Source organism: Micropterus dolomieu, linkage group LG15 (genome assembly GCF_021292245.1).
Source record: "Micropterus dolomieu isolate WLL.071019.BEF.003 ecotype Adirondacks linkage group LG15, ASM2129224v1, whole genome shotgun sequence".
NCBI lineage: Eukaryota > Metazoa > Chordata > Actinopteri > Centrarchiformes > Centrarchidae > Micropterus > Micropterus dolomieu.
Window position 1 is genome coordinate 24,159,080 of NC_060164.1, and position 17,340 is coordinate 24,176,419.

The following is a 17,340-nucleotide window of genomic DNA, read 5'->3' on the forward strand; positions in this document are numbered from 1 at the left end:
GTACACTTAACTGAACTGCAGGACCTATGTAAATAAGTGGTGTAAAAAACACATCAACACATCGATTCTTTGATGTGTCAGTTTGTGGTGTTTTCAGTGATGATGCTGCATCTAAAATCCAGTTAGTGTCCTAAACCTGAAGCTCTATTATTTGCAGTATGACACTAAAAGGGATAAGTGTTTCCAGAAAATTGCCTCATCAAGCTCCTGGCTGTGGATACTGGTTAAAAATAATGTATGTCACCAAGGTAGATTCAAAGGCTTTTAATGTTTCAATGGATTGAGGACTGTAGAGATACAGAGAGGTGTAGCTGTGATGGCCGAGTGGTTAAGGCGTTGGATTCGAAATCCAATGGGGTTTCCCCGCGCAGGTTCAAATCCTGCTCACAGCGTTGACATCTCAGCTTTGGTTGACATGCTCAAGAATCTTATCAATAAACCTTAAACGACTGTAAATCTCTGAAGTAGGGCTCACCTCACTGGCATACCGTGGAGTAAATGGCTCCAGTCAATGACAAAGTCCTTCAGCGCACCCTTATCTTTGTGTGATTGCCTTTAGTATTCACTTATATTAGCTGATATAATGCTATAAAACACTTAATAAGCTTTGTGGTACAAATATCTATTCATTCCGCTTATCACACGAATGTAGCGTCACATCACACGCTATTATCCAATCACAGTTGGAGTTTGAAGCGTCTCTCGGCGATGATTGGCTGAATCGCCTGTCAGCCACTTTTCAGGGCGTTGCCACTCTCGACAGCTGTCACATTCAGAAGCAGCGTTTCTTACACAAACTGCAGAAACACGGGCTTATTCAAACAGCGAGACAAATGAATCTCGTACATTTCCGACCAGAGGTAGTCCTCTAAGTAGGGTAAGCACATAATTTCAGAGTCATTTAAAATAATATATCAGTAGCAGGCAGATATTGAACGTAATTGCCTGCCGCGTTAAGGCTGTATTCCCTGATGTTTTTAGCATTCGCCTAGCTAACGTTGGCGCTAACGGTCACTTGGCAGTGACAAAGGTGCTGTGATGGAAAGCACTTAGCTTTAACGTTAGTTTACTACAGAGTCGTTAGGTTGTACAGATAGCCTATCACTGAATGAAGCGGGTTGACTTGAATGTGCTAACTTAGCTAACGGTATGTTCAAGCTACAGGGGCGGATTCTTGGCACCATGAGAGACTGTTAATCAGCCAACTGCTCCTCCTTCACTCTATATATTAAAACCATTTGTCAGTCCTGGTTTCTCTTCAGATCCCTCCAGCGGGAAGATAATACAATTGGAGCTTACTCGCTCACATCCTCTGCTCTCTATCATTAGACTGTAATGTTAGATTTATTTAACTCCTGCCAATGACTGTGTTTTTCTATCCTCCTTCAGAGTGCTCATAGTCCCCAGCTATCACCTGACTATTCTCACCCCATCCCATCATCATCATCATCATCATCATCATGGAGACCCTCAACAACTACGTGCTGATCCACGGGAAGAACATATCCCACAATACCCTGGCAGGCTCTGCTGTGGTGCCCCACATGTCCATCGACAAGCTTTTCCCGGCTCTCCTTGAGTGCTTTGGGATCATATTGTGTGGCTACATAGCTGGCAGGTAGGGTTGTGCAAAAACAATTATTGTTAAGGATCTCTACATCATTTTTAAATTGGTGTTTTTTGCTTCAGTTTGTCAGGAAATGTTTAGTCAAGCCGCAATTGACAACATGCAATTGCTCCTAGAGTGGAAGATAAACAGAAACCACCAACCAAATGTTAAAGTTAAATATAGATTACCATTTTGTCTACTTCAGTTTTACATACATGCAGCCAGCATGTTCTGGTTCTGCAATGTGCGGGAGAGGGGTGGGAAGAACAATTCTTAGATGATTCTTAGATGATCGATTCTTAGATGCATCGCGATGCGGACGTGGAAGATTCTGACTTGATTAACAAATGTCAAAAAAATAGATTATTTAAATGTTAATTGATAATGTAATGTTGACGGAACTCGCTCAGACCATCTGTGGCACGCACATAACAGAGACCAGTGTTCCCCCTGACTGAGAGAGAGCGAGTGGTAGAACATGATGGTGAAAGTTAGCGATGAAAATTATTAGCAGTAAGTTTCAGCCTGGCAGTAAACGTACAGTGTAGGTCACATTGTGTAAGGTTAATACACACATCTCCCCTGTACAGCAGGGGAGAGTTTTCTGGCTGTTAGGTAACATTACCTATATTAGTAACGAAGTTATATTAATTAGCTCAGCTATATGTCCTTACTAACTTACTTAACGTTACTTGTCAAGAGTAGAGAACATCCGGTACAGACTCCTATATACATACTGTACATCCTGATAATTAACTTTTTATTTCAGTTTTCAGGAGTCACAAAGTAAAGTTAATGAAGTAAATTAGTGATGCAAACTAGTCATTTTAAGCTAATTAGGAGATGTTTCTGTAGGATTTTAATGCACAAATTTAATGCTTAGTAATTATCTGGAGATCCTGTATAGAAAAAAATTATGCATCAAGATGCATCATTAATCGTTTTATAATCGCATCGCAGCCCTTTGAATCGTGATCAAATCGTGAGGTGCCCAGAGATTCACACTCCTAGTGCAGGAATTCCTGAGATACACTATGTAAGTTAATAACCACCTGTGGCTTTTATGTGTGTTTATGCCTCATTCTTCCATTCCTACCTACAGGGCAGATATCATCACAGAGAGCCAGGCGAAGGGTTTGGGGAACTTTGTGTCTAAGTTTGCTCTTCCAGCTCTGCTCTTTAAAAACATGGTGCTGCTGGACTTTGGAGACGTCATCTGGTCGTTTCTCTGGAGTGTCCTGATCGCTAAGGTTGGTGTCTGTGCATCTTTTGTGTGTGTGGTCACACTTTTACAACATGTGTACTTTCTATTTTGAACACACAACCTGACATTGATGCTCCCATCCTGTGCGTAGGTGACAGTGTTTGTGCTGGTATGTGTGCTGACTCTGATAGTGGCCAGTCCAGACAACAGATATAGCAAAGCTGGCCTTTACGCTATCTTTGCTACTCAGAGCAATGACTTCGCCTTAGGGTATCCTATAGGTGAGGCAGACACACACTTAACACTGATGTATACTCCCTATACCAATTGTCAGTGATGAAAAATACTGTAGTTAAGACACAAAGAGTATACACCTCCTTTCTCTGTCTCTATATTTCTAGTTGATGCTTTGTATCGGAGCACATATCCCGAGTACCTCCAGTACATCTATCTAGTTGCCCCGGTCTCCCTCATGCTCCTCAATCCCATCGGCTTCGCTCTTTGTGAGGTGCAAAAATGGAGGCAGGCAAGCCATTCACAGCACAGCACTTTTGCCATCGTGGGAGTTGTAGTCCTACAGGTAATGTATAAACACACCTTTACACCCTTATAGGTTGCAATATTTTTTGTTAGTTTGACAAACTTCAATTTAAACTTGAAGATCTTTAAAGCTATGTAAACTAACCCTCTTTCTGTCACCTCTCCAGGTGTTGAAGAACCCAGTAGTATTTGTGGTAATAATAGGAATCATCGCCCACTTTGCCTTGGGCCAACAGATCCCTGCTGTGCTATCAGAGTTCATTGATGGCCTGGCTAACTCTTTTGGAGGGGCTGCCTTGTTTTACCTCGGCCTCACTATGGTGAATTAGGTTTTGTTCAGTCTTTTGTACCGTCTTGTTTTCAAGTTTGATTTAGTTAAGCCTTATTGTACATGCCTACGAAATGTAATTTGCTTTGATTGACTATAATGTTAATTTTTTTCGCTAAGTGCCAGTTATTTTAGTTAACTTCATTTCAACAGTTTTGAACCCTGCATAAACATGAAGGATATCGTCAGAGTAAAATAATCTCTCTGTTTCTGTGGCAGGTCGGCCAGCTTAGAAAACTAACGAGAGACACTGGAGTTGCCTTGATTCTCCTCATCACAGCTAAACTGTAAGCAGGACTGTGTGTGTGTGTGTGTGTGTGTGTGTGTGTGTGTGAGATATAATATAATTTGGGCGTGGCCTTGTATATTTAAAAGTGTTTGAAATATTTCTTTTACTATATTAAGCTATAGTACATGAAGGGGTCAGAATATTTGAAACACTTCAATACGATGCAGTTCAGAACCATGCCCACTACCACTTACAGCCTCAAAAATAACCATAGATTTTAAATAACTCCTCTGTGACACATAATCATTAAAAACAAAGGAAATATTTACCGCAAAGCTGCCACGGTATTTATACAAAACGTATTTCAGTGGCGTTTGCCGGCTTAATGAAGTTTTTACGGGCCTTTCCCTTCCTCTCTCTCCAGCCTGGTGATGCCGCTGGTCTGTAAAGACATGGTGGATATTCTGGATGTAGGAGTGAACAGTACGAGTGCCAACCACACTAGTTTATCTAACTTTGCTTTCCTATATGGAGTGTTCCCAACCGCACCTAGTGTGGCCATCTATGCTGGACACTACAACATGGAGCTTGAGGTGGTAAGTAACGTTTAATGTAGTTATTCTGCATTAAACAGCAATTTATCAGAAATTAGTTTTATACAGTCCCGAAGCAACAAAACAATATTTGAAACATTAAAAAAATAGAAGATGTCTAGGGACAGTTCAAGCACTCTTTTGTGAAATGCATAAATCAGGACTATAGACTAAAACATCCCTTTAAGCCTTTAAAGCGTGGCCGGAAGCGTTTTGACTTAAAAACAAGGGTTCATTATATTATGTCCTATCTCCCAGTCAGGGCACATGACAAGAATAAGCCATAAAAGGATCACACAAACACACAAACACACTTGCGCATATAAAAACCATGAAAATGGAATACTTAACATTCATCCCCCACACCATAACACCACATTACATTCTTCATTACATTCATCTGCTCCAGTTACATGTAGTAGTAAATTACTAAGATTTTATAAGATGATAAGCACCAACCACATGGTCATCAAAATTGTTTTTTTAAAGTGTTTTGTGTGTTGGAGCGAGCTGAGTAAAGTTAGAGAGTCTGAAAGTCTTGTGTTAAAGCAAGTAAATACACAAGCTAGCTTTGCTTGCTAATATTTGTATTAAAATATAGCTAATGTAGTTAGGTTTAAGTTAATATTTATTGTTAGACTATAGATACTTATTGTTTTATCAGGAAAAAAGGGTGATTTAGTACGGTCACAATAAAGTGCCCGATAACATTTTATATCCTCTGAAGGTGATTATTTATTTGTTAGGCAACACATTTCCAATCCTCTCAAGACTGTAAGTTTGCAGTATTGTCAGATCCAAGTTTGCGCACAGTATATTAAGAAAACATAAATACCTTTAAAAATACATTTGACTTGGATCTAGATTACATTTTAACACTGTCAGTTAGTGGCGTGCCTTGTGTTATAAAATGTCTTTCTGTCCTTCCTTTAGGTAACATCAGGGATGGTAATCAGTACGTTTCTGTCTGCACCGATCATGTATGTGTCGGCCTGGCTATTAACAATCCCTCTAATGGACCCGACCCCCCTGGTTACAGAACTTGAAAACGTTAGCTTCAACATCAGCATTGTCAGCCTTGTAGCACTGGTAAGTGGCTTAATGTTTTTCAAGTCCCCCAGTGTTTCAATCAATCAGACAAGAAGGAATAATGAAACGGTGATCACAAAAAGCATGAGGATATGATTAAGAATCAAAGCTGCAAGAATTATTTTTGAGACTTCAGTGGGTTAAGTTACATGTAAGTAGTAGTTAGAGCTTTTAAGGACAGAAACTGATAATAAATAATTGAGTGATTTTCCAAATACAGTAATAAAAAATTGTGATCATGTGCCTGTTTCTTCTCTCAGGTGTGGACCATAGTGGTGATGTTGCTAAGCAAGAAATTTAACAGACTTCCTCACTTCTTTGCCTTAAATCTTTTCCTGGCTCAGGTCAGTCTCCAGTTTATTAAGTGAAAATGTTGTAGAGCATGTGCTTCACCAGTAATGTTTGTTATAGTGATATTTGGTTTATTTTGGTTTTCTGTCTCTGTACGTTTATTCAGGAAGTGTTACTGGAGCACATTGGCTCCTCACATTGTCTCTCCTATCCTGCTTTAACCTACTGTACTTTACTCTTCTCTAGTTTTTGGTGTGTGTCAGTATGATCCTGTGGAATATCTTGGTGAAACAAGAGGATAATCTGATTGGCAAAATTCTCACCTTCACTCTCCTCTATGGGTCTCTATATAGCACCTACATTTGGACAGGTGAGTGTTTATATTTATGAGCGCTTGAACGCTTAAATTTCCATCAGTTACACTACATTTGGTGGTGTACAATGGTGTTCAGTATCTACAAGTTTTTTGTTCTTTTTCTTTAGGTTTAATCCCTCTGTGTGTGGCTCTGACTAACAAAGATGATCTGTTAAGACTCCGACCAGGGGTATTCATAATTTTGGGTTGGGGGTAGGTCAGCACAATCAAATAACATTTTAAAAATAACCTTGTTACGATGCAACAGATCTGCTAAATTTCTAGGTTGATATCTAAAATTAATAAACACATAAAAACTGTATGAATAACAGTATACGTGTGTTTGTATGTAGGGTTCCCTTCCTGATGATCGGCGGTCTTCTGATATCAGGAGAGAGGACAGATACCATAGACTCGGCCTTCTTCTATGGCAGAGCTCAGGTTGCTCCTGTTGCTTTTCTACATTACATACTGTTTTTCACTCTGTACAGTTTATTTTGATTATTGTCTTGTTTTCTCTCTTTCCTCTGCTCTGCTCAAGTCTGTTTATTACCTATTTAAATCTGTCAAGGAGATCAGAATTAAGTTGTCCAGGAAGTTTTATTCGTATTTTGTTCTCTCATTCTTCAGATAATCTGCACAGCGGTTGTGCTTGCTGTCAGCCTGGTGCTCGGTGCGATATCTCTGATGGGTCTCAGCCAGGGAAACCGGGAGCAGAGAGGCTATCAGGCCCTGAACAGAGCTGCTGTAACAAGCACCAATGATGATCTGAGTACCTCTGGTGGCCCGGAGGATTCACAACAACATCAACAACAGCAGCCACAGATGGCAAATTCACCTGCCTTCAGCATCAACTCAGGTAGCTCTGCTCTGTGCTAATAGGTGCGTTCGAGATGACGGCGGCTGACTTTTGACAACTTCATAGTCTAACATGAGCTGCAGGTTACTGCAGGGGCGGGGTATAAAAATGGCGCCGTAAAGTCGGACACTTACTGTGAGCGGGAATTGCAAAGAAAAATGCCGCGAGACCAGGCAAAAGTGTGGTTCCAACTTTGTGCAACCAGAGAAAAGCAACTGCAGCTGCCGGACTCGACGCCTGCAGTCGCCTTTCTCCCGCGAGGTTTTAATGTCATGTGACATGGTGACGTTTTGCAGCGCTGGCTAAAGTCGGACACGATTTCTAACCAGCATACCTTATTTTAAGTCCAGCATGCATCACGTTAAATCAGAGCCACGCAGAGCCACATGAAGTCATTTAAAGTTGGTTATTTTGAGTTGGATTCTGTCTGTCTGTCTCTCTCTGTTGGTAAACTTATGTTTCTGAAACACATTAACATTTGCCTGAATAAAATAAAAATCTGGATGTAACATGTTAAAATTTTGACAGGGCTTTAATGGAAATATAAATACAGTTGAAATCGGTACATAGCTTTAACCCACCAATACTCAACAGCTGATCTACTGTAAATATTTGTACTGTTCCTGTTGTGCTGTCAGACCTCCACAGTTTCTCTCCTGTCCAGACCTTACCTGACATGATAGCCAGCACGCAGAGGGAGCACACAAACAGCACAGGTAATAAACACAAATCTGATCATTTACTTAGTTAGTAGTTAGTAAAGATATTTCATCAATTTAATTTAGTTAAGAAATTAATGAAACAGAAGAGATTTATGCATTTTCTTCTACAACATAAAAATGTTATTTTGTGTAGTTGAATTGAGCCAGAAACCAAAGCAACACACTAGCAATGTCTAATGTCAGTCTAATAAACTAGAGAATTGATTAATTTTAAACATTCATTACTTCTAAACTGCCCCCTCATCTTTATTTTTAAAAATGTGAGAACTGGGAGGTTAAGAAGTTTACTTGTAGTACGAAACAAACCCTAAATTAATGGAAAACTATCAACTGTTTCAAAGTGTGATGAAAGCTATGCAGTAATGTAAAACAGCTTGAAAATATCAAGACTTGAGGAACTTCTCCAATCACCCTGCAATTTGACAACAGTTATATTTCTATTCCTCTCCAGGCCACAGTGGGGCGCTGTGTGACGGGCAGCTGCAGGGTTCTTCCTCCTCTGAGCAGCTACTGAATCTGCCGCCACCTGGGCTTCAAACCACAGATGAGAAACAGACAGTCAGACATGTTCTCCTCTGTCTGCTGCTCATTGTCAGCCTGCTAGCAGTGAGAATAAAATACTCATTAAGTGGCAGCAGCAAATATGCTGTTTATTATGTTTCTTAAAATCTACTTTTTAATTTAATTTTCAGCTTTATTTCACCTGGCTGATTTGTATAAATGTATATGGGAAGCTGAAGTGTAGACTGTAAAGATAAATGTCTTGATGTCTCTGTAGAACCTGTCCAGCTGTCTGTGGTGGTTGTTGAACAAAGATCCAGGAAGACTTTATCTTGAACTACAGTTCTTCTGTGCCGTGGCAAATTATGGACAGGTACCACTGTGTGTCATGTGTGTATGCATTCTTGTATGTACGTGTGTAAACATGAGGTGAGTACAAAAGTAATGCTACTGTAAATACATAATTCTGTTTGTCCCAGGGTTTCCTGTCCTTTGGGATCTTTGGTCTGGACAGACACCTCATCATCCTGCCTTTCAAAAAGAGGTGAGCTGTGACTTCTACATGATCGGCAGATTATCTGACTTGTTCATCATGGTTTCTAGATTCGTTTTAGATCAATTATTCAAATCAGACACACAGAACCCGAATAATGTTTGTGTCTGTGGCAGGTTGCTCGGGCTGTGGCAGGGCAGGGGAGAAGATTTGAGTCCCTCAGGTGTACCAGAGGAGGTCAGACTTACCTGTACCCAGTTTGTCCGCTACCACAAAGACCAGTGTGTGCAAGATATAGTACACACACGCAGGTACGTTTTGTCTTTTCATTTGCATGTGTCAGACAGTACGTTTGGTCTAAGAAACAAATTGCTTTGATTTCAAATTCCCTCCAAATCTCCTGCTTGTTGTGTTAACCGTTAATGGGAAAATACACTTGAGTTAAAGGTACATATGTGAACCAGTTTACATGTATTAACCACTTTGTATTGCCAATGTAGGCGGATTGTAAAAGATGTGACGTTTATGCACGCTCTTGGGTGCTCTTCTGTTCCCCTACAGCGCTGCAGTGTGCAACACTAGCTAATGTTAGCTTAGAAATGGAGTCCAATGACATCCACAAATGACCAACACTCCCCACAACACAAAGTCAAAGCAAACATTAATGCAAATATATTGTGCTATTGTGGTTTTAGCTGGCTAATGCTAGTTAACGTTGCTAATTGCTAGCAAGCTAATGTTCGTTAAATAAATCGGGCATGCAAACCCCTTACTTTTCGGCAAAATTCGCCGTTTTGAAACCAAAATGGGTCACCACCTACGTGATAGCCCGCTGTTATTGACCCATAATGTTAGCTAAGCCAATTGTTCATATATGGAGACCAGTGGCAGCAGCCTGGATGTAATGTAGTTTAACGTCAACATGACAAAACGTGTCAGCATCGGTGTCATTTACACTGGGGACGCTGGGGATATGTGCCCATCACTTTTTGAAAGCATTTGTTAAAATTGCTTTCAAAAATAGCATTCAACAAGACATGGTAAATAAATGAAAGTGTTTTGAGAAAGGTTTAATTGCACTTACTTACCTACTTACTTTCTTATTTATTTAAGTAAGAATAAACTACTTATTATAAAATGCCCCAAAATGTGCAGAACCAGTCAGTAACTTTACCAATTTCTTCTTTCTTTCAAGAGCAAGCATTAGGCGACAGACGCAAGGAAAAACTTCCTTTTAAGAGGCAGAAACCTCGAGCAGAACCAAGGCTCAGGGTGGGCGGCCATCTGCCTCGACCGTTTGGCGAGAGGAGAGAGAGAGAGAGGGCAAGAGAGGAACAGAGAGAAAGTGAGATGGAGGGATGGAAGGAGAGAGAGAGGGGAGGGAGGCAGCCTACATAATATACACACAGAGGTACAGACAGTAAAGGTGATGTTGTTATAGACTAAATGAAAAATGGTACAGATATATACAGTAATGTTTATGATGTTAATGATTATAATAACAACAATAATAATAATAGGACTAGTAACAATAATTGTAGCAGAGGGTGTCGAGCAGGAACACGGGGGCAGCAGGTGACTCGCAACCACAGATCCAGACTCCACAGCTCCAGAGCCAGAAACACCTGCAGGAAGTGATAGGAGGAGAGAGGAGAGGGACGAGAAAGCACAAGACTACCAGAAAGGGGAGATGTTGAGTTAGTAACATGCAATAATGGGATGAGGTTGCATGCAGAGGGAGAGAAAGTAGAGGAGAGAGGAGCTCAGTGCCTCATAGGAAATCCTCCAGCAGTCTAGGCCTATAGCAGCATAACTAAGGGATGGTTCAGGACTCACCTGAGCCAGCACTAACTATAAGCTTTATCAGAGAGGAAAGTCTTAAGCCTACTCTTAAATGTGGAGATGGTGTCTGCCTCCTGAACCCAAACTGGAACCTGGTTCCACAGGAGAGGAGCTTGATAGCTGAACGCTCTGGCTCCCAGTCTACTTTTGGAGACTCTAGGAACCACAAGTAACCCTGCATTCTGGGAGCGCAGTGCTCTGGTGGGGTAGTAAGGTACTATGAGCTCTTTAAGATAAGATGGTGCCTGACCATTAAGAGCTTCGTATGTGAGAAGAAGGATTTTAAATTCTATTCTGGATTTTACTGGAAGCCAATGCAGAGAAGCTAAGACAGGAGAAATGTGATCTCTTTTCCTGGTTCCTGTCAGAACACGTGCTGCAGCATTCTGGGTCAGCTGAAGAGTCTTCATGGACTTTTTCGAGCAGCCTGATAATAAGGAATTGCAGTAATCCAGCCTAGAAGTAACAAATGCATGGATTAGTTTTTCTTCATCATTTTTAGACAGGATGTTCCTAATTTTCGCAATATTACGTAGGTGAAAAAAGGCGGTCCTTGAAATTTGCTTAATGTGAGACTTAAACGACATGTCCTGATCAAAGATAACTCCAAGATTCCTCACAGTGGTGCTGGAGGCCAGGGCGATGCCATCCAGGGAAACTATATCTTTAGATAATGCGTCACGGAGGTGCTTGGGCCCTAGAACAATAACTTCAGTTTTATCTGAGTTTAACATTAGAAAATTACAGGTCATCCAGGTTTTAACATCCTGAAGGCACATTTGAAGTTCAGCCAACTGATTAGTTTCATCTGGCTTGATCGATAGATACAACTGAGTATCATCTGCATAACAATGAAAGTTTATGGAATATTTCCTGATAATATTGCCTAAAGGAAGCATATATAAAGTGAAGAGGATTGGTCCGAGGACAGATCCTTATGGAACTCCATGACTAACTTTGGCGTGCATGGAGGACTCATCGTTAACATGTACAAACTGAAACTGATCTGATAAATTGGACTTAAACCAGCTTAGAGCGGTTCCTTTAATGCCAATGAAATGTTCCAGTCTCTGTAATAGGATCTGATGGTCAACGGTATCAAATGCAGCTCTAAGATCTAGTAAAACCAGTACAGAGACAAGTCCTTTGTCTGATGCAATTAGGAGGTCATTAGTCATTTTCACCAGTGCTGTCTCTGTGCTATGATGAGCTCTAAATCCTGACTGAAAATCCTCAAATAAACTATTGCTATGTAGAAAGGATGATCACCATTGTGATGTCAGTGAGAGTTTTCTGGAAGTTACGCAGAACGTGTAAGCCTATGGAAATTATATAACCATAGAGATTTTATTCCAGCTTTGATTTTGGTTTTTTTTGCTGTGTCCCCGCAAAATTAAAGACCCTGTTACCAGTTACATTTCCGAATTGTTACTGTTGTGTTATTATTTTGTTTTCCCTCTGTTTTCTCTGCATCCTCTTTGCATGTTATCTATCCGTTGAGCTGTTAGCATTTTTTTAAAACTAATTCAACCACATTTATAGTGTATGTTGGACATTTATATTTAATCTTGGTTAGCAGTACACACTTAATTTTGTAGATATAAATAATTATATAGAAGAAGCATTAGCTGTGAGTTCTGACTGCTGCTATTGTCAAACAACTATTGGAAATTTCTTTTATTAAAGTTTAATAATTTGTGCAGGCTATAGTACTGGGACAAAAATGGAAAATGAACTAAATTAACTCCTGTGAGTGTGTTTCCTTTGTTTACTATTAGCAGTAAGCAATGTGAAATCTTACAACGTTTGAGGTGTTCAAAAAGGAAATATCGCCACTCCTACTACAAAACTCTACAAAAACTCTACTAACTAAAACACTTTATTTCTGGATGTTTATGAGTCTTGGGTGCTTTTCATTTCTTTTAACACATAAAATTATTTCCACTATTCCTTTCCCCGTTCTCCCCTTTATTAATACTTGTACTTACCTTTCTTCCCCTGATATTTCCTTTATTCCTCCCTGCTTCCCTTTGCCTGCCCTTTTTCCCCTTTCATTTTTTCTCTGTCACCCCCTCAGCTCAGGGGAGAGTGTGAGTGCTTCGACAGGTGAATCCTTCCTCTGATAATGACAGGTTTGGAGAAGGGGGACTGACGGAGGAGGCTTTGAGTCATTCCCCCTCCCATCAGCCCCAGTACCTACACCTGCATCAGGATCCTCAGGAGCAACTAAACCACAAGACGCAGAATCTGCACCAGAGTCAACAAACTCAGGATCCAGCTGAATCCTGTAGCCAATATTCACCTCCATCCCGCCCCCGGCTTCAGCCTGAGAATGAAGACCTAGTAGACATTTCAAACTCTAATATCCCAGAGGAGCCGATTTTCCAGCTCCAGTCTAACCAAGCTCACAACCCAGCTAATCGTCACCACCAACACCAGCATGATCTTGATTCGAGCCCACCCCATCAACATCCCCAGTCCCGTTTTGAAAGTGTGTTTCGGGGCAGTGACTTGGTGGACTGGCTGGTTGAGCGGGGCCTGTGCGCTGGCCGAGCCGAAGCCCAACTCTATGGCATTAAACTTCAGCAGGGAGGAGTGTTGGATCACCTGACAGGTCAGCACAGTTTTAGGGATAGACCCACCCTGCTGTACCACTTCACACAGAGGGGAGAGAGGGGGAGAGGAGAGAGATGGTCCCAGAGCATGTGAGAGGAAGAGATGAGAAAGGAGGTGGAGGGAGCAAGGTAGGGGGGAGAAGGGGAAGGGGATAAAGATGAGACTGAACAGGAGGAGGTATCCAGCGGCAACCACCAAATGGAAGTGCCTTATGGTTCAGTTTTTTAAACGACTACTAGATACTGATCTGGAAAGGCTAATCATATTGAAGTCAATAAAACTGGCTGCAGCTTCTCTAAAATGTTTTATCTCCTCTATTGCTAATTTCACCTCTTGTAAAGTGTCAAGAGGTGTCAGTGTAAATCATTGGCAATTTTGACAGGTGTCTTGGGCTATTCATGATGGTTGCCGCTTGCATGTCCAAGGGGTTGTAGAGACAGTTAAACAATAAGTGGAGAAAGGGGGAAAAAAAACAAGCGCTTCGTGCAGGTACTTCACCTCTCCTGGCTCTTTGCCAAGTCTTCTTTACTTCTTTTTTTCCCCTCCACTGCTCTGAACTGAGCTGACGTAGACCATATCTTGATTTTAGTCACCTTGACCACGTGAAAAGTAATTTTTCATCTTCTTTTGTTCTGGATTTTCTGTGAGCCGGTGAACTTCTTAACGAAGATTCACATTTATAAGTGAGGGACAAATACACTTTGTTTTAAGGACAAGTTGGCATTCATCAGCCAATGGCGTTCTTGCCTGCTCGTTCGGGTTTGTTTTCTTTCAAATCACAAGAAATCATCATGACTCTGCCTGTTATTTCAGTATTTGATATTTTGCACGTTGTGTCTTTTAACCATTCTGGTCTATGTTGACTACTTGCATGATTCAGAGCAGTACAGACGTCTGCTCAGCACTGAACCTTTTGCACTGACTGTATAATAACAATCTTCATATTTTTTAAATTATGCAACTCACTGGATACTTTAGTAGTGATGATGCTGCAGAAGATGTTTGTTATCCTTGCATTGTGTCATTGTGTTGCCATTGTCAATATGAAACATTTGTTTGGGACTGATTGTGGTCTCGTCACTAAATGGATTTATTCAGCCAATGTCGAAAGTTAGGAGATGCCTTTTCAGCCAAATCTGGCACTGGTTTGATTTAAGAATTCAGTGCAGGCCAGAACTGATCTTGAATTATTTTTTTGCTAGTTTTTGTGTGACTGATCCCAAATAAACTCCTAATTTTGCTTTGTAAAACCTCAAGAACACAAAAGTTTGTAGTAATGTGAAAAATTCACCTGGGCCCTTTCTCTAAAACACATCTGTCTTTTTTTATTTTATCTTCTTACATTTTCACTGAGTCCTAAACTAGCTTATATTGTACACAAAACTGACTTGGATAAAATTTATGAGTATGTAACCACTACTGAACTGTTTAACGTTTGATTCCCACTGAGCGACTGGAAGCACTAACTAAACTACAAGTGTTTGCCTGTTAAGTTGCTGCTGATTTGTGATATTGTTACTATGAAGTTTACAGTGTGTTGGCAGGGCTGTAGTAGATGGATGGATGGTGATATATGCACATATTACAAGCGGAGACAAAAACCACAATTAATCTTACACAGATGCTGTGATTTGATAATTTTGTTAGCTTGTTATTAGTGAGAGGGTGGCGAGGTCGAGGTTGTTCTCGGAGCAAAATGTTCAAGCATTTGGTGACCTCCGTACTAACCTCCCACCAACTATGTGCATATATGTCTGTCCTTTTGTCTTCTGCAAACTGACACCAAACCGAAGTTCATGCAATTCACATCAGGTCCTTGTGTTTACTGAGTTGTTAAAATTTGAGTGCCTGCCTCTGCCAATGTGAAGGTTGTGTATGTGAACAAGAGTTTGTGTGTGTGTGTGTGTGTGTCATAAAGTACTGACAGAGAACAAGACAAACTTTAATGAGGTGTGACTGTGTTGTTGGTTGACAAGATCAATGTAACCGTGTATTTTCTGTTTTAAAAATGTTGCTGTAAGTCAATCAGGGTCAATGACTGTGTGGCCATAAGAAAGGCACAAATAAACTACTACTTGCATCCAAAATCCCACATGTTTCACTTTGTCACTACACAACCAATTATTGATTCTGACTGCAACAATAGAAGCAACTGTAAAGACATTACAGACATTTTATTACATTTTTACACACAAAAAATGCATTGTGCACATGTATTTTTAAAAGATCTTGTCTCCCCTGAGCAGATAGGAGTAGTTTTTTCTTTAACCTTTTTTGGTCAAAGAAGAGAAAAAAATCTAAAGGAACCCAAAAAAAAGCAACACTGTCAACAAAACAAAAAAAAACATTATTTTTCTTGCCACTGTATTTAGACTTCACTGCACTATGCTGACGAAAAACCTGAATGTGTGTTATTCAGCTGTTGGAAATTGAACAGCACATGCAAACAGGATATTTGGCACTTTGGGTCTTTTTGACTTTTTGATGGCTAGACTTTGATGGTATTATGTTTCTCTGCTCTGCAAAACATTGGCTTTAAAAAAAATAAATAGTTGAATTCCAGACTTTTACACCTGCAGCAGTTAATCAGTTAAACTGACAGCAACACGCATAAAGTGCAAAACCACACTAAGTTAAAGGCTCATATTCACAAGAGCGCAAGATGTGATCTTCTTACGACTTCTTAAATACTCTTAAAAAGTAACTTCATACCAGACTAGAAAGCTATGCTTTTCTTTTGCAAGATGAAAGGACCAAGCCACAATGTATGCTAATTTCCACTGGCTTATCACATACATACATATGAATTACCTGCTTCTGAACAACTGCAACATATGCCTCATGTGATGTCCAGGTGCTTTTGAGCTATGCAATTTGCCTTATCTGTTCACTAGGGCTGGACCCGAATATTCGATCATTGGGTACACAATCGATTTTCAATTTTGAAATTTGATTATTGAGGGGGGTTTTGCGCCGGACCTGTGCTGACAGCAATGCTCCAGTTCACATCAAAGGGCAAACAAAATGAAGTCCTGGGAGCACTTTAAACTGACTGATGACTGCACAGACTGGCGGCTACTGTAAAATAGCCTACTCATTGGGCTTGGCAGCAACTAGGTGATAATGTGTGTAACTATAAATGTGATGTAGTGCAGGCCCTTACTGGGTAAAGGTCAAAGAGTAACTGGTTATTATCATTAGGAAAATATAATGTTAACATACAAAACTGTAAGACTAGAAGAGGACACACTTGTGTTTTAGCACAGTTCATTGAGCTGCTAACTCAAGCAAATGAGTTCAGAAAAGGACCAAATTACAGTAGGCTGGTGTTCAAATACATTTTGTGTCCTCTTTGTTGAGCCCATCATGAGAAGATCACACCTGATCTGCTACTGTAAAACTCATCTGTGAATGCAACCACAGCTACATTAACACACATGTAAACTCACCTAAAGGATTATTAGGAACACCTGTTCAATTTCTCATTAATGCAATTATCTAATCAACCAATCACATGGCAGTTGCTTCAATGCATTTAGGGGTGTGGTCCTGGTCAAGACAATCTCCTGAACTCCAAACTGAATGTCAGAATGGGAAAGAAAGGTGATTTAAGCAATTTTGAGCGTGGCATGGTTGTTGGTACCAGACGGGCCGGTCTGAGTATTTCACAATCTGCTCAGTTACTGGGATTTTCACGCACAACCATTTCTAGGGTTTACAAAGAATGGTGTGAAAAGGGAAATACATCAAGTATGCTGCAGTCCTGTGGGCGAAAATGCCTTGTTGATGCTAGAGGTCAGAGGAGAATGGGCCGACTGATAGAAGAGCAACTTTGACTGAAATAACCACTCGTTACAACCGAGGTACGCAGCAAAGCATTTGTGAAGCCACAACACGCACAACCTTGAGGCGGATGGGCTACAACAGCAGAAGACCCCACCGGGTACCACTCATCTCCACTACAAATAGGAAAAAGAGGCTACAATTTGCAAGAGCTCACCAAAATTGGACAGTTGAAGACTGGAAAAATGTTGCCTGGTCTGATGAGTCTCGATTTCTGTTGAGACAT

At 40.5% G+C, this 17,340-nt stretch overlaps 1 protein-coding gene and 1 non-coding gene across 4 annotated transcripts; both read left to right on the forward strand.

Moving 5' to 3' along the window:
* Positions 1–310: 310 nt before the first annotated feature.
* Positions 311–392, forward strand: trnas-cga. Its single transcript has one exon. It is a non-coding gene; the product is annotated as a tRNA-Ser (tRNA).
* Positions 393–760: 368 nt separating this feature from the next.
* Positions 761–15,358, forward strand: gpr155b (G protein-coupled receptor 155b). Of its 3 annotated transcripts, none has more exons than XM_046070553.1 (20): positions 761–877; positions 1,390–1,618; positions 2,712–2,859; positions 2,965–3,094; positions 3,215–3,393; positions 3,521–3,673; positions 3,901–3,968; positions 4,335–4,506; positions 5,437–5,592; positions 5,853–5,936; positions 6,130–6,253; positions 6,367–6,451; positions 6,592–6,679; positions 6,869–7,097; positions 7,736–7,813; positions 8,271–8,425; positions 8,598–8,693; positions 8,800–8,864; positions 8,990–9,124; positions 12,788–15,358. In XM_046070553.1, the coding sequence occupies exons 2-20, from the start codon at positions 1,461–1,463 to the stop codon at positions 13,362–13,364; spliced, it is 2,880 nt and encodes a 959-aa protein (XP_045926509.1). In that variant the 5' UTR covers positions 761–877; positions 1,390–1,460; the 3' UTR covers positions 13,365–15,358. The 3 variants fall into 3 exon arrangements, with proteins under 3 accessions (XP_045926509.1, XP_045926510.1, XP_045926511.1); XM_046070554.1 differs by having other exon boundaries at positions 12,733–12,930; XM_046070555.1 differs by lacking the exon at positions 12,788–15,358 and adding an exon at positions 10,009–10,148.
* Positions 15,359–17,340: the final 1,982 nt, after the last annotated feature.

What these genes read in the sequence shown, in the direction of transcription:
- gpr155b (XM_046070553.1), top strand. Translation starts at nt 1,461, where the DNA reads ATGGAGACCCTCAACAACTACGTGCTGATCCACGGGAAGAACATATCC. An exon ending in TCATTGTCAGCCTGCTAGCA is followed by an intron (nt 8,426 to 8,597) that starts GTGAGAATAAAA and finishes ATGTCTCTGTAG; the next exon opens with AACCTGTCCAGCTGTCTGTG. An exon ending in GATATAGTACACACACGCAG is followed by an intron (nt 9,125 to 12,787) that starts GTACGTTTTGTC and finishes TGATAATGACAG; the next exon opens with GTTTGGAGAAGGGGGACTGA.